The sequence below is a fragment of the Orcinus orca genome, chromosome 1 (assembly GCF_937001465.1).
Source record: "Orcinus orca chromosome 1, mOrcOrc1.1, whole genome shotgun sequence".
NCBI classification, from domain to species: Eukaryota; Metazoa; Chordata; class Mammalia; order Artiodactyla; family Delphinidae; genus Orcinus; species Orcinus orca.
The window spans coordinates 58077274-58102825 of NC_064559.1; the positions used below are offsets into that span (position 1 = coordinate 58077274).

Consider the following 25552-nt stretch of genomic DNA (forward strand, 5'->3'; position numbering starts at 1 on the left):
GTCAAGGGGTGTATTTAGAGGTGGCTGTGAGCTCAGTACAACTTTAGGTGCCTGTCAGCGGATGGGTGGGGCTGTGTTCCCCCCTGCTGTTTGTTTGGCCTGTAGTTATCCCAGCACTTGAGCCTGCAGGCTGTTGGGTGGGGTCGGGTCTCAGTGCCAAAATGGAGACCTCCAGGAAATCTCATGCCGATTAATATTCCTTGGGACTTCCACCACCAGTGTCCTTGCCCTCAGTGAGCCACAGCTGACCCACACCTCACCAGGAGACCCTCCAAGACCCACAGGTAGGTCTAGCCCAAGTTCCTATGGAGTCACTGCTTTGTGCTGGGTCCCAGTGCACGTAAAATCTTGTGTGCACCCTCCGAAAGTGGAACCTCCGTTTCCCCCAGTCCTGTGGAGCTCCTGCACTCAAGCCCCAGTGGCCTTCAAAGCCAAATGCTCTGGGGGCTCCTCCTACTGTGGCCAGACCCTCAGGCTGGGGAGCCTGATATGAGGCTCAGAACTCACTCCTGTGGGAGAACCTCTGCAATATAATTATTTTCCAGTTTTTGGGTTGCCCAGCTGGCGGGTATGGAATCTGTCTTATATCGTGGAAGTGCCCCTCCTACCGTCTTGTTGTGGCTTCTTCTTTGTCTTTGGATGTGAAGTATCTTTTCTGGTGGGTTCCAGTCTTTTTTGTCAATGGTAATTAAGTTGTTAGTTGTAATTTTGGTGTTTTACTGAGAGGAGGTGAGTTCACGTCCTTCTACGTAGCCCTGCCATCTTGTCTGGAATCAAGGGGCTGCTTTTAGTTTGGATGATTGTTGCCTCTTTCCACAGTGTGTGTGCTGGCTCTTATCCTCTTGATATGACGTGTGCAGGCACGGTGGCCTGTGCACACTCCTGGTATGGCGGGGACATTGATCAGCACCCGCTCCCAGGTCTCCCAGTGGCAGCAGTGGCCCATGTAGTCCCAGGACAGTAGGGGCAGCAGATGGCGCCTGCTATTGTGTCTCTTAGCGGCAGCAATAACCTACCTACTTGCAGGACAGTAGGAACAGCAATTGGTGCCTGCTCATGGCCTGTGCGCGCTCCCCATATGGTGGTGGCAGCAATCGGCGCCCACCCACGGGTCTCACAGTGGTAGTGGCGGGCTGTGCAACTCCCCCCGCCAGGACAGCAAGTGGCACCTGCTAGCCGGTCCACTAGCTGTGGCAGTGGCCCATGTCTGTCTCTGGAGCCCAAGATGGTGGCAGCAGCTTGCACCTGCCCCCAGAACTTGTGTAAGTGGTGCCTTGTTGCCTGAGAGCCCACAGGTAGGAAAAGAAGCTCCTATGGCAGTCCTGCCCGTCTTCTCAAGTGCCCCCCAACAGTGGTGTTTTGCCTCTCTGGTGGGCCCAGGTCTCTTCTGAGTGCACACTCAGTTGTCACTCTCCAACCTTTTCAGGCTGTCTGCATGCAGCTAACCTGGTCCTATCCCTGGGTCTGACATCTGAAGCTCGAGCTTCAGCACCCAGCCCCGCCCACACCAGCATACAAGCGTCCCAGGCTGGGGAGCACAGGGCAGAGGTACTGACCATCTGTGCAGGTCCTTCCACAAACTGGTTGCTGCACTCTCCTCCGAGGCTCTATGGCTCCCCCTCCATCCAGGCTGGTCTCCCCACCATTGAGGGGATTTCCCATGGTGGGGGAACCTTTCCTCCTTCACATCTCCCTCCCTGGGGTGCAGGTCCTGTCCCAATTCCTTCTCTTTTTTTTCTTTTTTCTTTTGTCCTACCCAGTTACATGGAAGTTTTCTTGCCCTTTTGGAAGTCTGAGGTCTTCTGCCAGCATTCAGTAGATATTCTGTGTGAATCATTCCACTTGTAGATGTGTTTTTGCTGTATCTGTGGGAAGAGGTAAGCTCCACATCCTACTGCCCCACCATCTTGATTCCTCTTCCATTGCTGTTGACTTTTAAGGGTGTTGAGTTGAAATGGTAAAAGGGAAGTCCATCATTCAGCCATTCTTGGAAGTCAAGGACAAAGATAGGAAGCATTGCCTTTGCCCTAATGAAGAATAAGGTTCATTTGAAAATATTTTGAAAGTGTCATTTTTTTCCCTCCCCTATAGGAAAGAGAACTTTGAGTGAAAGAAAAGTGATTTGGGAGTGGGACAAGAAAGACCAGGGTGTAAAGGGAACTTAAGAAAGCCATCATCGTTTTACTGTTGTAGGGCATGTCTCATGACTATTGCATGGTTTTGTTTTTAAGGAAGCCTGCTTGGTTTTGTGGTTAGGCAAACCTGCTTTCTTGAGTGATCATTAACTTACAGGGGTCTCCCATACATTTTTCTTATGCTCCCTTAGTGGGATTATCTATTTAATCACCTACTTTGTCCCTTTACTCTGTTCTTATCAGTATGACCAATGGACTGTAGGATTCGGTGAAATCGAAGAATTGTTAGAGTTAGGGTGTGAGGGGGCATGAGCTAGAAAAATAGGAGGTGTTCAGAGTTGGGTGCTTGAAATTGGTATTAAGGATTATGGATATTGACAGTGATAAACACTAGGATTTAATCATGGGAGTTAAGTGGCTAATACAGGCTGGAGAACAAGATCTTAGGGGAAAGAAGGCAAAGAAGTGAGAAACTAGAAAAAATAATGTGTAGACATTGAAATCAAGGATTATGACAGAAACAGTATTAGAATGACAGTGACCCCATGAAGGAAGATGAGAGAGGGTGAGAGAAAACAGGGGTTCACTTGCAACAAGGAGAAAGAGTAGATGCTAGAGTTTGTCAATATAAGATACAAAGTGAGGCGTTTTAGGCACTGAAGATTAAGGAGACCATCTATTCTACCTCTAGGTCGAGTGGTTATGAGGCAATCAGGAAGAAAAAAAGTGACCTCCTGGAAAGGATTCAAGGAAAGTAGTTTCAGTTAGAATAAGGAGGTGAAGAGAAGGTTGAAAGAAGTTAAAGATTTAGGAAATTTTACTGATGACTGACTTTTGAGTTCCAGAGGGCACAGGGGAAGTGTTTTTAGGCGTTGGTGAAGGAACATGGGTCCAGAAAGAAGGATGTGAAGAGCCATATGGGGTTTCTTGTGGTGATAAAATTAATAGGAATCAAAGGCATATGAAATTTGCCTTAATGGTTTTGAGGCATAAAATTGTGGCAAGGCCTTACAACAAGGGGTAGCAAGGTCTTTCCAGGGGCCCTGCAGAGCTCTGGAGTGACTTATTGATGCCTGCAATGGAAGCACTGAGGGTGGAATCTTACTCAGAGCACATCTGGCTCAAAGCTCCCTGCTGACCCTGCTAATGGATGGTGGTTGTAGACTGAGGCTGGAGAGGACAGTCTTACACCTGCTGGTTGATGCTCAGAGACAAAGGGATGAGATCTCACTCTGAGCATCAAAACATTAATAGCTAGCATTGTGTGTACTACATGCTAGGCACATGATAGTTTTACATGTATAAGCATGACTGATCTTCAGAACAATTATCTGAAATAGGTGCTGTTACACATATTTACAGGTGAGAAGTCTGATGCTTAATGAGATTATGACTGATTGTGATTTTGTCTAATGCCAAACTCAAGAGATAGAGAACAAATATGAAACTAGGCAGTATGATTTAAACACCTGCTCTTAAGTGGGATAGTACACCACCTACATGGGGAACTATTCTGGGTGTAAAACTTGGTTTTTATCCCTTATAAACTTAAAAATCACAAATGCTTCTGTTTGCTCAAAAAGACTTATTTTACAAGTTTTATAACAGAAGGTATTTGTTTGGGTTTTCAATATCTTGATTTGTCAAAAAAATGGAATGCCAAGTTGGTAGTCTAGGGTGTATGACCTTATAAATGCAAGTGATGAACTCTGTTGTAGACAAATATTCTAAAGATTAATTTTGAAAGTAATAGACTAAGTGGAGTATAGTGCAGTGGAGTATAATACATGTTCCAATAGGATTATTTTTAATGTCTTAATGTCATATAAATGAATACTTGTGGGTTGGGATAAAATTTATAGTGACAGTGTTGATACATCACTAGAAAAGCTCTTAATAGCCACTTTGGTAGCTCAGACACTAAAACTGGAATGATTCAGAGAAAATAAGTATGGCCCTTACACAAGGAAGACATGCAAAGTCATAAAGCAATCTGTACATTTTAAAAGAAACTAGACAATGAAACCAAATCAAACTTGACTGGCCCTTGGTAAAGGAAGAAGGAAAGGAAAAGGAAGGAAAGAGTATGCATGTGGACCTGTGGAGAAATCTGATCATGGAGTGTGTATTAGATATTAGGGAATTACTGACTCTCAGGTGTGATACTAGTATTATGGTCATGTAGGTGAATGTTCTTATTCTTAGAAAACACATGCGTAAGTATTCAGGGGTTAAGAGCATGATATCTTTTAACTTTCAAAGGGCTCACCCAAAAAATGTGTTTAATACATGTGTATGTATGTATAAAAAGAAAACTACAAATGCTAATTGTTGAACCTGGGTAACAGTGCATGGGAATTCACGTTTTCTATGGATTTGAAATTTCTCAAGTTAAAAAGTTGGGGAAAAGCATGAGGCTTTTAAGTAACTTTGTTCTATGAAATAGAGAGTTAAAACATATTTCTAAATAGACATGTTGCTTATTATACTGTGATCTTAAATTTGTTCAACCAGGTTAACAAATATAAGTTTATATCTACTTCATATTCGTGCCGACAAGTTTATATATTCACACTGGGGACACATCAAAAACTGGCAAATCAGTAAGTGGCAAAATAAGCACAGTAACTGGAGATACAGAGTTGAAAATGGTTGCTGCTGGGGAGCAAGGAACCCTTGATGGGGGAAAGGCTGGGGTGTGAGGGACGTGTAGTGGCAGAGAATAGAGAACAGCTGTCTTTCTGTGCCAAACCTTACCTTATAAAACTATTTCATTCCTCAAATTATATAACTCTATTTTTAAAAATCCAATTATAAGAACTTTACTTTGTGTTCTTGCTCTTACAGATCCCTTCGTTTCTTCTTATTTCTTACTGTTTTAATGCTTTACTTAATATTAGAAGAAATAAAATAAAGTTGACTACCAAGGAACATTGAAAGCCTATTACATATATATACACACACACACACACACACACACACACATACACACACATACACACACACACGTATAGCTTTGCTTCTCGCCAGTCACAAATCTATTATTGGCAAGAATTTTCATGTTTTCCCCTCATGTAAGTATAATCTCAGAGAGGAAAAATAAACCCCAAATTGTAAAATGTTATGCCATGTTTATATATGGAAAAAATTAACAATTAGTAGTCTTAAAGATGGCACCTAATAAGAGAAAAGCACATAAACGTAGTCTACTAAATATTCAAAACGCTCATTTCAGTGTTTGAAATGGTGAAATTCTGACTGTATAGGGAACAAAATGTTTCTGTCCAAGTTCAATCAGTTTGTAGTTGGCTGAAATGTGACTAATTATTTAACAGGATGCTGCTGTATTTAACTTTAAAAGTGGCAAAAACAAATCTGTTCAGAGTAACAAGTTTGTAAAAGTTCTCCTTCAAAGAACAGAAGAGCCAGTAATTAATAAAGACAAGTGTTCAGATTTATTTGGAAATTCACAGTTTCTAATGGCACTACAGCTCCGTAGTTACATATTGAAAGTCGTCTTTCCACAACCCTGGATGCTGCACACAGATGGTGTAACTTCCCGTTCTACCTCTGCTCTCATCTGGACCTCTTTTCAATGGGTTTCTATACAATCAGGCCCTCTTGCTCTGAATGGCTAATTGTACAGATTGGAAAAAATTTTAAATCATCTAAAACATACTGTTAACCTAAAGCAGCAACTTAAACAAAAGAGGCTTTAAATAAGTCACATTACAACCAATACCCCCAGAAAGGTATTAGACAAGTTGAAAAACAGTTATTACTAAAAGTGCTCAATAACTTAAATCTTGCAACACAAAACGGTCAATTCTCTCCCTTTCAAAAAGAAACTTTCCACTTTCACTCATTACTGTACAAACACATACTTAAGAAATCATTTGATTCAAATACAGTCACTGCCAATTATTTTTAAAGAAAAAAGACGAAGACAAACCCATTGACATCACACATGTATATCTCTGCACATTTGTAGCCAGTACAAAGCAAACATCAAGGAATAATAATCCCTTTAGACTTGACCAATTAGACAAGGCTTGACAAACTCACTAGCTGGTTCTGTGCATATATACATAGGCAGTGATTATGAGACCTGGACTCATTTGACGAACCTTTGAATTTTCCATTTGTAAGAGAAAACAGTGATCTGAAAGTTGGGAGGATTAGTGCTTATTGTGAATGTTGAAAATGTAATGTAGCTAAAGAAAACCCTTAAAAGTGGCTAAATGTGTTTAAAAGGTGAGTTTATAAAACAATTATTTGCAAGTACTAGTTATTTTCAAGAAAAGATCCTGTCGTTTTTTTCTTCCCCTTCTCATTGAATTAGTAACCAAAGAAAACTAGTGTGAATAAGTTAAATGAAAATAACATCAAAAGCATCACCACTTACCTAAAAGAACAGATGTAAAAATTCCATCAAGTGTCTGTTTCAAGTGAGTTTGCTAAACAGAGGTCTAGTTGGCCAAGTCTTTAGGATCTTTACACTGTCTTTACTGATCTTTACTGAACTCCAGGCGCAGATCACATTAAAGCCTTGTAGTGTTTGCAGCTTCAAAAAACTAACAAAGTTATAAAAGAAATCAAATGACAGGAAAAGTTCTCCCTCCTCTTCCAGTGGCATTATAAATAGACAAAAGGCACATAAATATGGGAAGGTGCAAGAAGTAGGAACAAAGCTAAAGGAAGAGGTTTAGGCTTTCATTCCTATCCCACCCAAGGAACTGGGCTTCCGAATTACTTTTGTCCCAGTAATTAATCTGTGAAAAAAATCTTTATAAAATGTCTACCATTGTCCTCGTAGGAAGTGATCAGCCTTGTAAAACTGCAGCTCACTAACCAAGATTGACACAATCCCACCTACTTTTTAAAAAGGCAGGAATCATAATTTCTGAATACTTTTCCCAGTAATATTTTCTCCCTCCCCCAAACCCTTCAAATACCACAGACTGTTCTTCAAAGAACAACAACAAAAGTCTCCAGTATGAAAAGTTCGATTAATTTTAAATATGTCCCGAGACTGCTGTAACACCAAGTGTTCCCACGGTGATCTCTTTGTTTCCTTTGATTATGTCATGCAGGCTTGGCAATGATCCTGACTTAGTCTGTATGAGAGTTTTTATCAATTTTCCTTGGTCTTGGACTTTAGACCGCCTTCGTTTCAAAGCCCTCTTCTCAGTTTTTGTCTTTTGGGACTGTCCATTGCACAGACTTGTGCAAGCTGAAATGCCACAAAAATAAGACTCTTCTGACTGTGATGAAGTTTCTGAGCTTCCTTCAGACGGAGGACCCTTATAAGAAGAGTGATAAACTTCTCCCATATTAGAAAAATCTCTCTGGTTCGTAAAAGGCTTTCTTCCTTTTATGTCGCCATTGGCTATAGGGTGCAATGGATGTGCTGGCTTTATGGTCTCAATTTTTTCAGTTTTGTACTTGCAGCGTTTCTTCTATAACACAAGGAAAAGAAAGGGTAGGAATTAGACCTCCAATAGTTACCTAACCAAATTCAGAGAGCTGAGCTACTGGAGTAAAGCGCCCTCTCCTGGTGGAAAGTAAAAGAGTATTATAAATAGCAAGACATACTGTTATGTTCTTTACAGATACCATAATTACCTTTTCATTTTGTAAATACTACTCAGTCAAACTCTTATCTGCCACCTCTGAATATAGATTAGGGGGCGATAACTAAAATCTGAATGCCTATTATGTGCCAGACATCATTCTAGTTGCTTTCATGTGTATCTTACTTGCTAACCCTGAAAGGTGAGTATCAATATTTTGTCCCTGGTTACCAAATGAAAACACCAAGGTTCACAGGTTTAATTCCCTCCCCAAGTTACAAGGTAGTATGTGGTGAAGTTAGGATTGAATCCTAGGCTATTTCAATCCTAACTTCGCCACATACTACCTTGTAACTTGGGCCAAGTTACAAGATAAGTTCTAATGGCCAAGTCCTTTCACCTGGAGACAATTACCTCTAAATCAAAATGAGGACAACTTACTTTAAGAGGCAAAATGGAAAAAGCACACACTTTGTAACCAAAAAAGCCTAAGTACAGTCTGATTTTTGCCACCTATTTAATGAGTCATTTAAAGAAGATACAAACTCTGAGTTTCAGTGTTCTCACTTAAAAAATGGGAGAGTATCGTCTTCAGGTTGATGTGAGGATTACAGGAATAGCACACACACTGAGTCATTCTTTATTATCAGTGCATGTCAGACAATCAGCCAGGGGTCAGCAAGTTTTTTCTGTAAAAGCCAGATAGTAAATATTTTAGGCTTTTCAGGTCACATACTCTCTCTCTGCATATTCTTTTTTATTTTACAACTCTTTAAAAATGGCTTCAGGCCCCTATAAAACAGGCCACAGGCCATATATAGCCTATGGGTCATAGTTTGCTGACCCCTGTAAACATTTACATCATTATCATGATTGAAAATAAACAGTAAGTTTAAGGACCACTTAAAGGTTATATTAAAACTTTCAACCTATTTCTTCATCTACACCCACATAACACACCAATATACTTAAAAGGAAACAAAACATTACCTTTTTTTCTGGAGAGAACTTGAGGGGTTCTACAATGTACAGATCATTTGGGTCTACTATAAGTAAGAAAAAAAGCAGACATAAAATGTAGATTATACTATGATTAAATACTATAAATATTATCCCTTTATGATTTTCTTAACAGAACCAATGAATTTATATATATATATATATCATATATTTATACACTTGAAATTAGTAAGCCAAAAGCAATAAGTTAGGAGAGGGCACCATTCTTATTTTGGGCTTCACTGATCATCATCAAATAACTTAAGTTTTTAACTTACTGTGTTGGCTATCAGCTATCAGCCAACACAGTAAGGATCCTTGTTTGGGCCAGCTCTACCCTCTTATATGTAATGAGAAAAATCACATTCCAGGTAAGCTAATACCAAACCTACAGATCATCTGAATATTTTTCCAGAAGACTATACTGTGTTGCAAATATGGGTTAACTGTGCAACAAGCAGTTTCATACAGCAGTGACTGTATGAAAGCCAGTTAAAGGAACATACAAAAAGAGATCTAAGAAGTTTTTTCTAATTGTTTATTACTATGATTTACTGCGATCAAAACTATGATTTATTGTGATCAAAACTATGAACTCCAAAATCTTAAAATAGCTTGAATATGCAGTATCAGCGATCAAGCAATAATGAATGAACACTCTGGCATGGTGAGTAAATTAGAAATACTGGCCTTAGGTTGCTGAAATTTCATTACTTTAAGCACATTCACGACAGCTCTATGCCACCCCCATCCTGACAAGATAAATACGCATATAAAAGAGGCACTCTGAGACTTCAGTCCTATTCAACCCACTAAAAGTAGATGATTTATAGTCTGATGTAGGCAGAAGTTTCTAAGTAGCAAACTCATTATAAAAGTTCATGTACCAGAAATCTACTAATAACATGATTCAACGAATTATAATTTTTTACATTGTCTTAGAAATTTGTTGAGAAAGTCATCAAATATATAAAAGTATCCAAAGATTCCTTTAAATAGTCATTTCTATCAGATTACTAATCTCATTCAAATTGCTTTTTTAAAAAACATGACGTGTACTTCTAGGAATGGTTGTTAATGGTTTTCAGATCAACCTCAAGCAATTAAATGAATTTAAAAAAAAATCACTAACAGCACTGAAGGGCTGTCAAGACTAAGTAAGTAATTCCAGGCCACAATTGAAGGAAAAAGTAGGAACCCAGACAGTCAAGTGGAACACAGAAGTCATTTCTGTCCTGAGAGTTTGCTGCCACTGCCCAGCATCACATATTACTAGCCTGGGAAAGGTCAAAATTCAAAGCACTATTTTAACTGAATGCATATTGCTTTCACACGTCGTGAAGTTGAAAAATTAAGTCAAACCATCATAAGTTGGGGACCACCTGTACATTATACTCCCCTTTCAACAAAAAATTATAAGGCATTTAAAACGGGGCAAACACAGTTTGAAAAGACTAAACGTGCATTAGAACCAGAGTCAGATATGGAAGGAATGCTTAAATTATTAGACCAGGAATTTTTAAAAACCATGATTAATCTAAGGACTTAAGTGGAAAAAAGTATACAACATCCAAGAACAGATAGATAATGTAAGCAGAAACATTCTAAAAAGGAATTAAAAAGAAATGCTAGAGATCAAACACAGTAACAGAAATGAAGAATGCCTCTGATAGGTTCATTAGTAGACTGAACACAGCTGAGCAAAGAATAACTGAGGCTGAGGATATGATAATAGAAATTTCCAAAACTAAAAAATAAAGAGAAAAACGAATTTTAAAAAATGAACAGAATACCCAAAAACCGCAGGACAACTACAAAAGGTGTAACATATGAGTAATGAGAATACAGAAAGACAAGAGTAGGAGAATGGAACAGAAGGAATATTGTAAGTAATAATGACAGAATTTCCCCAAATTAATGTCTGACAGTAACCACAGATCCAGGAAACTCAGAATACCAAGAAAGACAAATGCCAAAATTACTACACCCAGGCATTTCATATACAAATTTCAAAAATATCAAAGATGCAAGCTAAAATTGATGAATTGTTGCCAATAGACCTGCTTTTGCAAGAAATGTTAAAAGTAGTTCTTCAGAAAGGAAAATAATACAGGTCAGAAACTCCGATCTGCATAAAAAAAGGAAGAGTATCAGAGAACGAGTAAGTGAAGGTAAGATAAAAACTTTTCTTAATCCATAACATAACAACTTGTTCAAAACAATAATAGCAACAATGTATTTGGGTATGCTTATGTAACTATACATGCTTATATAGAAGTAAAAAGAATGACAAATTATATAAGGGATTGAAGGGAGGAATTAGGAATATTTTGTTATTATAAAATATTCATACTACCTGCAAAGTAGTATAGTGTGATTTGAAAGGGGACTTGTGGGACTTTCCTGGTGGCGCAGTGGTTAAGAATCCACCTGCCAATGCAGGGGACATGGGTTCGAACCCTGGTCTGGGAAGATCCCACCTGCCATGGAGCAACTGAGCCCATGCGCCACATCTACTGAGCCCGCGTGCTGCAACTACTGAAGCCCGCATGCCTAGAGCCGGTGCTCTGCAACAAGAGAAGCCACCGCAATGAGAAGCCCGCGCACTGCAATGAAGAGCAGCCCCCGCTTGCTGCAACTAGACAAAGCTTGTGCACAGCCACAAAAGATCCCACGTGCCACAACTAAGACCCAATGCAGCCATAAATAAATAAATATTTTTTTTAAAAAGACTCCATGTAAAATAGGTTGTCAAGAGTGAAATAGATATCTACATGAAATAAGATATCTGCAACATTTAACCAACTAACAATTAGAATCCAAACCTTAAAAATAACTATAAACCAGTATGAAAGAGAGAAACAACCCAGTAAAAGAACAGGCAAAAACCTTTAATGCCCAGGAAAGTCAAATGAATAAACGGCATAAGTAAAAATGCTCAGCCCCACTAGTAATCAGGTAATGCAAATTACAATTGCAATGAGGTTAAACACTTTAAAATTTGACAATTCTAAGTGCGTGCTGGTAAAAACATAGAATAATGGGAATTCTCATGGTACTGGTGGAAGGATAAACTGATATGACCACTTTGGAAAAGTTTGCCATTATCTTATAACTTGTAGATAAGCATACCCTACAATCCAGCAATTTTACATCTAGGTAATATTCTTAGAGAAACTCATGCAACTATGTGCCGGTATACAAACAAAGGGAATGTTTACAGCAGCATTATCTGTAATAGCCCCAAACTGTAAACAACACAGTACAATGGATAACTACATTGTGATTTAGTCAGTTACTGAAATACTATACAATATTGAAAATGAAGTATAATCATGTATATGAACCTCACAAATAGAATGCTGAAAGAAAGGCAAAAAAGTATATATGGTATGATTCCATTTATCAAAAGCTCAAAACCAGGTAAAAATCAAATTATATTGTTGAGGAATCCAAACATTGATGGTAAAACTATTAAGAAAATGAAGAATATGACTATTTCAAAAGTCAAGGTAGCTATCTCTACAGGAGCAATGCCAAAAGTGCTGGCCTTGTTCTATTTCTTGATCTGGGTGTTAGTTACACAGGTGTTCACTTTATAATTACTTTGCATGTTGTACATTTCAGTTCTGTACACTTTTTTGTATTTCACTTATTTTATAATAAAAATGTCTTACAAAAATCAAAACAATTTTGGTCCACCTGGCTGGTCAACAAAAGTGAGAGACGTAAATCAAAGTATAAACTACAAAACACTGATGAAAGAAATTAAAGAAGGTACAAAAAAATGGAAAGACATCTCACATTCATGACTGGAGAACTTCATATTGTCAAGATGTCCATACTACCAAAACGATCTATAGATTAAGCATAATCCCTATCAAAATCCTAATACCATTCTTTTGCTGAAATGCATCCTAAAATTCATATCAAATCCCAAGTGATCTTAAATAGGCAAAACAATTTTTAAAAAATAAAAACAGAGGACTCACACTGCCTGATTTCAAGACACATCACAAAGTTACAGTAATCAAAACAGTGTGGTACTGGTATAAAGAGACATACAGACCAATGGAATAAAAAAAAAAGAGCCCAGGAATAAATCCTCTCACAAATGGTAAAATAATCTTCAACAAGGGTGGCAAGACCACTCAATGGGGAATGAACGGTCTCTTCAACAAATAGTGCTGGGAAAACTGGATATCTATATGCAAAAGAATGAAGTTGAACCCTTACCTTACATCATATACAAAAATTAACTGAAAATGGATTAAGAACCTAAACATAAAACCTAAAACTATAAAATTCCTAGAAGAAAACACAGAAGGAAAACTTCATGACATTGGCCTTGGTAATGATTTCTTGGATGTGACATTTAAAGTATAAGCAACAAAAGCAAAAATAGACAAATGGGACTATATCAAACTTAAAAAAATTTTGTCCATCAAAGGACACAATCAACAGAGTGAAAACGCAACCTACAAAATGGGAGAATATAGCTGCAAATCATATATCTGATAAGGGATTGATATCCAGAATATATAGAACTCTTATAATTAAACAAAAAATAACCTGATTTAAAAATGAGCAAAGGACTTGAATAGACATTTCTTCATAGATGATTTATAAATGGCCAACAAGCACATGAAAAGATGCTCAACATCACTAATCATCAGAGAAACACAAATCAAAAGCAAAATGAGGTATCACCTCACATACATTAGGATGGCTACTATCAAAATAGAAAACAAGTACTGGTGAGGATGTGGAGAAATCTGGAACCATTGTGCACTGTTGGTGGAACTGTAAAATGGTGCAACCACTATGACAAACACTGTAAAGTTTCTTCAAAAAATAGAACTACCATATGATCCAGCAATCCCATTTGAGTACATAGTTGACCCTTGAACAACGTGGATTTGAACTGCATGAGTCAACTTAAACGTGGATTTTTTTCAACAGTAAATACTACAGTACTACACAATATGTGGTTGGCTGAATCTGCGGATCCAGAACCTCAGATACGGAGGAACCATGGATATGGAGGGTCAACTATAAATTATACATGGATTTTCAACTGCGCAGAGACTCAGTGCCCCTAACTCCAGCACTGTTCAAGGGTCAACTATATATCCAGAAGAACTGAAAGCAAGGTCTTAAAGATTTATTTGCACACTCATGTTCACAGCAGTATTATTTCACAATAGCCAAGAGGTAGAAGCAACCCAAATGCCCATCAACAGATGAATAAACAAAACATGATTATATCTGTACAACAGAATATTATTGTCTTAAAAAAGAAGAAAATCCTGTCACATGCTACAACATGGATGAAACTTGAGGACACTATGCTAAATGAAATAAGCCAGTCAGAGAAAGACAACTCATATAAGAGGAATCATATTATTTATCAAAATATTCAAATTCACAGAAACAGAAAAAACAACGAAGGTTACCAGGGGCTGGGAGGAGAGGAAAAAAGGGATTGGTTTAATGGATATAGAGTTTCAGATTTAAAAATGGAAAAGTTCTGGAGATCTGTTTCACATCATTGTGAATATACTTAACATTACTGAACTATACACTTAAAAAGTAAATTTTTAAGAGCAAATTAAATTTCAAGATGGTAAATTTTACATGTCTTTTACTACAGTAAGAAAACAAAATAAGACATGGACCCTTCTCACTGAGCTTAGAATTAAAAATAAGGCAAGTACAGGATGGCTAAAATCAAAGTAGACTATAATAAATGCCTTAAGAAGAGATTTAATTCAAACAGGAGAAGAAATAAATGAATTAACAAACAGTGGAATCAGAATTAAAGCCAGCTTCCTGCCTACTGTACTCAACTTTTTTTAACTGTAAAGATGAACCAAGATGACACAGTTGTTTAAAACAGAAGTAATTCTATTCTCAGGTACAAAAGGCTATTCTATCTGGCTTTGAAGAGTGACATAGAGAAAAGAAATAGTAAAATAGGATTTCAACTAATTTGAAATGAGACTAGAAATGCTGAGAAGGAAAAACATCTCAACATATTTCCTAATCACATGAACACAGCTCAAATAAGTAATGCACATACACCCACCACAACGGCTAAAAGACCAACAATACTAAATGTTAATAGAGATATGGAACAAATGGAACTCTCAAAAAGAGCCGATGGGAAGGCAAATTCATACAACACTCTGCAAAACTGTGTGGCAGTATTTACTAAGGTGGCATATACACAATCTTATGATCCAGCAATCCCATTTCTAGGTATATATCCAACAGATGTGTGTTCACGTGTTCGCCAAAAGATATGTAATAGCCTCAAACTGAAATAATCCAATGTAAATGAATAATGTATGTTTGTATAATGGGATACTATACAGGAATAAGAGTAAACAAACTACAACTATACTCAATGACATGGTGAATCTCACAATATCAAAATATGTAGTGGCTATACTGAGAGGGGATGGGCAGTGTAGAGCACAAGGAAGTTTCTGGGGTGCTAGATAATGTTCTGCTTCTTAATCGGGGTGTTGGTCACACAGGTATGTTCAGTTTGTGAAAATCCACCAAGCTTCACATACGATAAGTACACTTTCCTGTACAAGTTACACTTCATTTAAAAAACTCAGTTATAAAAAGACACATCAGCCAAAAGAAGAAAAAAAGAGAAAGAAAAAGGCAGGAAATAGGATGAAATTTACTAGTCGTAAGTAAACACACATGTAATGGATTAAGTCTGTAAAGTTTTGTGATAACAGTAAACCAGAGAATCTCAGGAATGATTGCTTAAATGATTGAATCAATTGAAACATGCTGCTCAGTTACTAAATCCTAGAGAAAGAGAATCCAATGATTAAGAAAGCACTAGTTGAAATATATCATTAATTTGGTTATTTTAATATTGCTATAAAGATAAGTCTCTCAATAAGCACTAATTACAGTACTAATTATAAAAAGTACTAATACAGGAGAACAACCACTCAGTACACACCCATTCATTTAAATTTAAGTATTCATTAAGTGTTAGACAATGGAATACTATTATAGACCCTGGGCTATGAAAAAGAGAAAGACGTGATTTATTTTTCGGAAAGTGCCTCACAGACCTGAACTAGAGACAAAAGGGGTCCTACCTGTACAGGAAGAGAAGGCAGATAAGCACAGGATACTATGGGAGCACATTCAGGTTTTCCATATCTGCTGAACTTTCTCAAATACCCCTTTCTAAAAAGAAATACTTCTAAACAGGAGCATGTGCAAATAAGGCTACCAATGGCTAATTTCACTAAGCCCCCCACCCCACCCTCTGGGCTTTTAGGAACAAAGATAGATTTAAAGTGTGGAAATGGTAAAGTGGCTTTGACACCGCACAAACAAAGGCTACTTATACCCACTGTTCTGTTGCAGATGGTCTCGAACACAACATTGACATTATGCTTCTGCTAGAAGGAAGCTAGATTCACATTTCTATACACATAGTACATATCCACAAAAATCTACCTTCTTTCCCAGTTAATTGTAGAGACTTGGATCTGATAAGTGGGAATGAAGTTCTCCTTTTCAAACTCATATCATCATAGGAAGAGAAACACCTAACATTAAGAAAAAACAACATTGGGCACAATGAGTAAAATACATGTAATTTACTCTGTAGTTGGGGCTAGACAGACGCTAGAGAACTGTACATACCACATAGGACTAACCTCTAAAGTAACACTCCAGTTATTGATAACACATGTAAAAAAAATTTAAGGATCATTCTCTAAAAGGTGTTGTATTAGAATACCTATTCTCCTCCTCCCCCTTTAAATTCCACATTGAAGCATCTTTCACAACCATTTCAAGGGTTTTTATACACTTACTATCAGTGTTTTCTCTATCAGAGTCTATAGAACCTTCCAGGCATGCATAGGACCATCTCACTAGTTCCAATGATGTTTTTAACATTTTGGTTTCAAGATAATCATACGGGGAAAGAAATTATCTCAGTATCCTTTATTTGCTCAAATTTCTCAAAGGTATAAGAGGAACTGGACTTCCCTGGCGGTCCTGTGGTTAAGACACCGTGCTTCCAATACAAGGGGCACGGGTTGGATCCCTGGTCGGGGAAGTAAGATCCCACATGCTGCGCAGAGTGGCCAAAAAATAAAAAATAAAAATAAGAGGAAAACTGAAATATAATGCTGCCTTACCTTTTAGGGCTTGGATACTGGTTACTTTTAGGAAGTTTTGAAATATAATCTCCATCAAATTGAGAAGTGTTTCGACAACGCTGCATACAAAGCATCAGTCCCAAGATAACACAGAGAACCAAAGATATGACAAGATAGCTTTGTCGATCTGAAACCTGAGATGAGAAGAGGGCTTAATAATAATAATTTGAAAACCATATTAGAAAAAAATACAATGGGATCTAAAGTTCAAAGGACAAATCATTTTAAACATTTTTTTTCAGAGTGCTTCAAAACTGTAAATGCAGGGCATGCTCTTTGAAAATGTACTACAAAGGCAATGTTTTACTTTTTCTTCTCCCCCCTCCATTCTTTAAAAATTTTCAAACCTATGGAAAAGTTTTTAAAATAGTATAATACAATTAATATAATATGACTTTCACCAATCATTAACATGTTCTTCAATCATTATTTGCCACATATGTTCCATTTTTTCATTTGTACTATCTTCTCCTTGGTAAGAAAAAAAAAAAAATCATGCTCTTACCTATCTTTCCCACCTTACAAAACTAAACCACTAATTGCCCAGTGATTTAAGCCTGGGGATCACCCTTAATTCCTCATGTCCCACATCCAATCTTTCAGCAAGGCATGTCTTTCTACCTCTAAAATGTATCCTGAATTCAGCAACTTCACAATGTTCTCCACTTCTAAAATCCTAGTCCAAGCCAACATCACCTCACCCAGGCTACTGCAATTGCCTCTTTAATTGGTTTCCTCCCCACTTCCACTCTTGCTGGTCTCTAAGAGGCAATTCTCTATAGAGCAACAAACAGGGAGTTTCTCAAAGTGTTTTCAATGAGATGATCCATGTTACTTCTTTACTGAATACTTTCAATGACTTGCAGTGATTAGAATAAAATTCAAACTCTATATTGCCTACAAAGGCCTACATGACCAGGTCTCTGCCAATTTCCTAAACTCATTTCTTACCCTTACTTCTCTCATTCACTCTGCTCCAGCCACACCAGCTTTCTTTCTGACCCCAAACACATTACACTGTTTCTAGTCACAGGCCTTTGCCCTACTTCTGCTACTAACAAGTTTGTTCTGACCCCAGGCTCTGTGTGGATGCTAACTCCTCTTGAGCACTCAGTTCTAATGCCACCTCCTCAGGCAAGCCTTCCAACATCACCGTAGCTAAAGCAGCAACACTTAAAGCACCACCAGTCCACACACACAAGTTTCACTCTCTACCCCACTGTCCGTCATATATATTTACTGTATGTATTCCCTCTCTCCCCCAGGTGAGAGGGCCCTGTGAGGCTAGTGACTCTTCACTGCTGTATGCCTCAACCTAGAACTGGACAGCTCATGCTTCACACACACCGGTAGCTCAATAAATACTGCTTAAATCAATGAAAAATTTGTTTCATTAAGCAATTAATAAGCCTATTTGAACTGAAAATGAAGTACATATTGCAACTACCAATGGTTTACAAAAGGCTTAACAGAATTGCTTTATAACTGTAATTTAGACCTAAACTATGAAAGCCGTGTTTTCCAAAAGTTTATGATAATTAATATATTTCCAAAACTTTAAAATGCCATATTCTGGTGTTCTGAAAAAGTTCTTTATAAATGACTATCTTCTTCAATTAAAGTTCTTAGATACGAAGCCTGCCTTTATGACACCATTTCCTACAATACCATCAATAACAATTACCTCATGTTTTAATTCTGCTACCGTTGTTGACAAATTTGAAACAAGCTGTGTCATGTTGGTCAGTTGTGCCTGTAGCAACTGGATGGCTTCAGTTTGCCGCTGATCCTATAATAAAGGAGGAAATAAATATTATTTTCCTTTGTGTTTCATGTGTACTTTAACTGCATTATAAATTCAAGTAAAAAATCTGGAAAAACTGTTAAATTCCTCAGGGCGGGGGGGGGGGACATGTTAATAGGAAGCTCTTAATGAATGAATACTGTAAACTTGGACCAGAAATTAAAAAAAAAAAACATAAAACACTTCAAGAATCTAAGACTATTCAACCTTCCTCCCCTGCCCTGAGCCAAAAAAAACAAAAGCCAAAAACCAAAAAACCTTTCACCATTCACTGCTACCATGTAGAATATTGTCTAACAGACGATAATAAACTGCTTTTCAAGTTAATATGGGCTCCATATGTATAAACCAGTATATAACCAGCTATACGCAGAATAGTCACTTTGTCAAGCATGCTTTTTTTTTTTTTTTTAAACCAAAGCAGTCAATACAAAGACATGTTGAAAAATTTTTGAAGAATGTTTCTGGATATCAAGCAGGCTCATACCAAGAAGGTTTTAAAAGTTCTATTTCACAGCATATTAGGATGGAACTTAGGATGTCACATAGTCAAAAAACTACAACAGATCCTCTAGTCAACCAGTGAAAAGAAATTCATCAAAAACACCCATCTTTCCAGCTCTGAATTTTAGAAACTTTTATAATCAACAGACATGTCTTTATTTAAAATATCGCATGCATATTTTAGAGACTTATGCAACATACGCATGGTCATGAACCTACGTTAGGTAGACTGTACTGAAAATTTCAACTAACTAGTGAATTTAGGAAGAAGGAAAAGAGGGCAGAAAGAAGTCAAGGAAATCTAACACTCTAATTTAGGACCCTCTATGAAATAGCTACATAACCATTTATTATTCTAAACCTAAGTTTTTCAAACTTAGATTTAAGTAATCTTTAAGTCTCCACTGTGTATATGGGGTTGAGTAGGCGGATGTATAAAACTGTAACAAGAAGTTTCACTTACTTCCCTCACTGTGATCCACTGTGGTACTTTCTATCCTACTTCATATTTTTAAAATGCTGAATGTGATTCATTAAACTGTTTCTTTTGACTCACTTTTGACAAACACTGAGAAATTCTAGACAGTTTTAAAAGATAAGTTATTACAGTTATTAAATTGGTTAACACTTCTAATCAAGATTTACTTCCAATAGTGTTAATGATACACAAGATTATTTAAAAGTACTTAAACAAGTCTTTAATAAAGCATAGATGTTAAATATAAAGAGAAAATACAGAGGGAAAATGTTAATGAAGAACTAAATAAATACTGTGTTCATGGGTCAGAGGGCTTAATACTATTAACATGTGAATTCTCCAAATTGATCTCTAAGTTCAACACAAACCCCATCAAGATCCAAACAGGTTTTTGTTTGTTTGTTTGTTTTTGGTAGCAACTGACAAGCTGATTCTAAAATCTGTATTAGTCAAATCCAGATTAGCCAAAACAATTTTGGACAAGTGCAAAGTTGAAGGATTCACTCTACCTGATTTCAAGAGTTCCTATAAAGCTACAGTAATCACAACAGTGCAGTATAAGCAAAAAGACAGATACAGATGAACAAAACAGAAGAGAATTCCAGAAACAAATCCACATGTATATGGTGAATTGATTTTCATCAAAAGCGCAAAGGAAATCCAGTGGAGAAAAGATAGTCCTTTCCACAAATGATGCTGGAAGAAAGGAATATTCATGTTTCTCAATCCCCTCCCTCACAAAAAAGGAACTTTGATCCATACTCTGTGACACGTAAAAATTAAAATGGATCATAAACCAAATGTAAAACTAAAACTATGCAAATTCTAAAAGAAAACAGAGGAAAACAATATTTGTGACTTTGGGTTAGGCAAAGAGAAAACAGGTAAATTGGGCTTCAACAAATTAAATTCAGCTCTTCAAAAGATATGTTTAAGAGAATGACAAAACAAGTAATGGACTGGGAGAAAATACTTGCAAAGCCTGTCTCTGATAAAGGACTCATACTAAGAATATGTAAACAACTTTCAAACCTCAATTTCAGAAAGAAAAAAAAAGAGGGGTGGGGAAAAACTGTGTGTAGAACCACAATTATAACATGTCACAAACTGGGAGTAAGATGCAACTAAACTCTGCAACCTGAGGCCTCCTCACCTCACCTCACCTTCCCTTAGTCCCAAATAACCTTTTAGAAAAGTTAAATATAAAATTTCTTCATGATGGTAACACACTATAAAAACTTATTAATGAACATCACATTTAATGCTGCAATACTGAACTCAATCCCTTAAAATCAACAAGACAGGGGAATGGCCACTATCAGTCCTATTGCATCACTGTACAGCTCTAGGCAAGAGATAAGAGGAAAAAAGAAGAAAAAAAAAGGTATAAGGATTAAAAAGAAATAGAGCTGTTTATTTGCAACCAATAAAACTGTCTACACAGAAAACCACAAATGATTTTAGAGTTTAACAAAGTTGCCAAAAAGTCCATTGTACTTCTACACACATACACATACATACAAATCTTGAAATGTAATACAAATAGTGCTCAAGAAAATTTTCTCTTGAGCAGATACTGATGCTAACAGCTAGAAAACATCACATTACAGCTTAATCATCAGCTATCAGGGAAAAAGTGAACCAACATTACTTATCCTTCTTACCAGAGAGATCCTACAAAATTCAATGGAAACTTATATAAAAATTAAATAAGATATGAAGATGACCAACCTGCTCCTCTGCTATTCTTGAAGTATTCTGAAGTTTTACTATTGTCATATTGAAAGCCTTTTGCATTTCTTCCATTTGTTTTCGGTACCTATGGAGTAAGAATTGATTTAAATTGGTTTTAATTTCTTATTTATTAATTTATTACTGGAAACACACTTCTGATTTCAATATATAAGATAAATCCGTATTTCTGAAAATGACTCTTACTGAACCCTGTGAGATACAGGAAAACTTACAAAGGTAAAATAAAGAGGTCCCTTGAGGTATTTGCTACCTCAACATCAATTCTATGTTCCTCACTGCTATAAAAGATTTACTAGTTGCATATATAGTCAATAATTTATGACAAAGGACCCATGAATATACAGTGGGGAAAGGACAGTCACTTCAATAAATGGTGCTGGGAAAACTGAACAGCCACATGCAACAAAATGAAACTGGACCCCTATCTTATACCATACACAAAAATTAACTCAAAATGTATTAAAGACTTGAACATAAAACCTGAAACAACAGAACTCCTAAAAGAAAACACAGGCGGTAAGCTCCTTGACATGAGTCTTGGAAATGTTTTTTGGATTTAACACCAAAAGCAAAGGCAATAAATGCAAAAAAACCAAGTGGGACTACATCAAACTGAAAAACTTCTTACAAAGCAAAAGAAACCATCAACTTAATGAAAAGGCTACCTAGAGGCCTGCGCTCTAGAGCCCACGCACCACAACTACTGAAGCCCGCACGCTCTAGGGCCCGTGTGCTTGCAACTACTGAGCCCGCACACCTAGAGCCCGTGCTCCGCAACAAGAGAAGCCACTGCAACGAGAAGCCCCGCACCGCAACAAGAGTAGCCCTGCTCACCACAACTAGAGCAAGCCCGCGTGAAGCAACAAAGACCCAATGCAGCCAAAAATAAATAAAACATTAAAAAAAGAAAATTGGCAGAGAATCTCAACAGACATTTTTCCAAAGAAAACAGATAGATGGTTAACAGGTAATAGATGAAAAGATGCTCAACATCATTAATCATCAGGGACATGCAAATCAAAATCACAATGAGTTATCACCTCACATCTGTTAAAATTGCTATTACCAAAAAGAGAAAAAATAACATGTTGGTGAGGATACAGAGAAAAGGGAACCCTTGTACACTGTTGGTGGGAACGTAAATTGGTTCAGCCACTATGAAAAACAGTATGGAGGTTTCTCAAAAAATCAAAAATAGAACTGCCATATGATTTAGCAATTCCACTTTTGAGTATTTATCTGAAGGAAAAAAACACTAACTTGAAAAGATATCTGTACCCCCATGTTCAATGCAGCATTATATACAATAGTCATGACCTGGAAGCAAACTAAGTATCCATCAATAGAAGAATAGATAAAGAAAATGTGGTATGTGTATACCAAGGAATATTATTCAGCCATAAAAAAGAAGGAAGTCTTGCCATTTGCAACAACATGGTTGGACCTTGAGGGCATTATGCTAAGTGAAATAAGTCAGACAGAGAAGGACGAATATCATATGATCTCACTTACATGTGGACTCTAAATAAAAGGAAAAAAAATCTTGAACTCATAGATACAGAGAACAGATTGGTGATTGCCAAGGTGGGGGTGGGCAAAACTGATGAAGCGGGTCAAAAGGTAAAACTTTAAATGAATAGTAACAGGAATATAATGTACAGCATGTTGACTATAGTTGATAATATTGGATCGTATATTTGAAAGTTGCTAACAGAGTAGATCTTAAAATTTCTTACCACAAGAAAAAAAGAAAAGTTGTATGTGGTGATAATATTAACCAGACTTATTGTGGTAATCATTTAGCAATATATACAAATATCAAATCATTATGTTATATGCCTGAAACTAATACACTATTATATGTCAATTACATCTCAATTAAAGAAAGATTTATTAGTGATTTCTGTGGTTCCTTTAGTGGGGCAAATAGGTTGGGGGTGGGGAGAGGCAAGAACAGGTATGATGTAGGCATGCACACACACCCACAGAAAATTTGCCAATAAATTATATGTATGAATTAAGAAGAAACCCCTTTTAGGATATAATGATGACCGTAGTGACATTTCATCAGCAGCATTTTAATTTAAGAAGATTATGAAAAGGTAGCATTTCAGAAATTCTGGGCATTGAGTGCCTAGGTGGTTACTAAATGTTGGAAAAGCCCTAAGGACGCTGGATACTTAAGGAATAAAAAAAAAAAGTAAATAGGCTTAAAAAGTGGAGAACTGTGCCTGAGATCTTCATCACTGCATAAGCAAACTGGCATGGTCTCTGGCATTTTTCTAATCTTCACTTATTTAAACTCTTAAAAAATATCTGGTCATGTTCCACATAGAGCTTTAAAGTCTATAGACTAATTTTTCCCATGAGTGCTCTGGGAATCAAACAGCAAAAGTGGCTAAAGTTAAGCAACAGAAGAAAGGAGAAACTGATTATAGATAATTCAAACTTGTTATCAGCCTAATAATAGTCACTTAGTAATACTTCCAGAAAAGGAAATCAATTCTTAAGATCACTGATCAACATCCAAATAACTTTCTTTCTCTCTCCAGCTAAAATGGTGCTTATTACTGTTATACCATGAGATAATTAAATCCTCTCCTTCTCTAGTCACAGATTATACTTTGCTACTTAACTCACCGTGCAAAGTGTATTGTGCTAATTCATAATAAAGCTTACCTTTGGCTAAGTTCCTCCAGATAGCGACCACTGAGAGACATGTTAACTTCTAAGGCTTTAATACGGTTATTAAGTCTCATAAACACTGATTCCTTTTGGTTTGATCCATGTATAAGATTTCCATTAGCATATCCTAGATCTGAAGAATTTTGTAATTCAGCATAAAAATCTGTAGCTGTCCTCTGTAACCCTCTTAAAAGGGCATCTTCTGGAGACTGTTCTTCCTCTTTTGCTTCAGGTAATGAAGAAGAATCCACAACAGGAGTCAAAATTTGCTTTGGTGTGTCAGCTATGTTCATTTTGGCTTCCCCGTCTTCACTGTCTGGCACAATAGCTGTGTTTACAGGTGACACTATTGTTTCGGATAGCTTTGTGATAATTTGCATGGAGTCTTCTTTTACAATATTATCCATTACTTCATCAAGTTTTTTTGTTTCATAGATCACAGTTGGTTTCTCTATAGAACTAAAACTGTCAGACCTTTTTTCTGTTTCATTATCAACCTCAACAGAACTCTCTTGGGGAATCACTTGTGATGGTGTACGCCCTGCCTCATATTTAATAGGCTCAGATACTTCTATTTTAGATAATGAATTGATTTCTGAAGTAACATCTAAGAGAAGAGACTGAGAAAGAGTTTGAGGATGGCTTGGTTCAAGTTCAATTGCATCTAAAGTGTGATTAATCAAACCTCCCTGGTGCACACTACTTAAGTCACCTAGAACAATAGTTTCAGCTTTCTTTTCCTTACTCTTACTGTCTGGTTCTCCAGCTGGAGGTTGCAATACTGAAACATCTACTGATTCTTCAGGAAGTACTAATGGTGATTGAGCTGACACAAGATACTCTTTTTCTTTACTCACAGCAGTTCTGCTGCGTTGCCGATAATGAGCAACTCTAACTGAACACCATTTATATATGTATTCCGAAAAACTAGAAATACAACAAATTGTGGTCAGTTCACTGCAAAATACTTGTGTCTCTGACTCAAACCAAGGTGACGTTTCATCCTCTTGTTCACCACTACCCAGAAGGGTCACTGTAGAAGGACTTGCCTCCTCTTCCTCTTCTTGAACTAGTTGTACAATGGGACCCTCTTTTGTAGTATCTGGTGATGATGGCTCTGTGTCATGTACAAGTCCTTCAGTAGTCACAAACCTAGAAATACATATCCATAATTATGTTTAAGGAAAATAAATGTATCATACATAAGGTAAAAGGAACGCTGGAAATACAGAAAACCCTCAATTTACTTTGGATGAATTATTTCCCTTCAAATCACTTTCATTATAAAAACAGTATTATTCAGAAATGGTAACGGAAAGATAATTTATCAAGTGAACAGCCAGATAATTCAAATCACCATATTTACCAAATCAAATTTTTCTTTAAACTCTGTTTAAGAGTTGTTT

At 37.0% G+C, this 25552-nt stretch overlaps 1 protein-coding gene and 1 non-coding gene across 11 annotated transcripts in view; one reads left to right on the plus strand and one right to left on the minus strand.

Moving 5' to 3' along the window:
* The first annotated feature begins 4033 nt into the window (after positions 1 to 4033).
* On the plus strand, positions 4034 to 4138 carry LOC117201311 (U6 spliceosomal RNA). The gene has a single exon (XR_004483317.1). It is a non-coding gene; the product is annotated as a U6 spliceosomal RNA (small nuclear RNA).
* A 1429-nt stretch (positions 4139 to 5567) lies between these two features.
* SUCO (SUN domain containing ossification factor) overlaps positions 5568 to 25552 on the minus strand; it is a 76362-nt gene continuing 56377 nt past the window's right edge. For 7 of the 10 annotated variants that reach the window (XM_004269764.3, XM_033428088.2, XM_033428092.2 and 4 more), the window contains 7 exons: positions 24141 to 25298; positions 21438 to 21525; positions 18605 to 18709; positions 16900 to 17054; positions 16208 to 16299; positions 8699 to 8754; positions 5568 to 7594 (listed from right to left, as the gene is read on the minus strand). In XM_004269764.3, the coding sequence (XP_004269812.1) occupies positions 7151 to 7594; positions 8699 to 8754; positions 16208 to 16299; positions 16900 to 17054; positions 18605 to 18709; positions 21438 to 21525; positions 24141 to 25298 (2098 nt within the window). In that variant the 3' untranslated portion in view covers positions 5568 to 7150. Of the gene's footprint in view, positions 7595 to 8275; positions 8398 to 8698; positions 8755 to 15840; positions 15932 to 16097; positions 16300 to 16899; positions 17055 to 18604; positions 18710 to 21437; positions 21526 to 24140; positions 25299 to 25552 lie in introns of those variants that run through there. The other 3 variants (XR_007479478.1, XR_007479479.1, XR_004483277.2) reach the window with 3 other exon arrangements.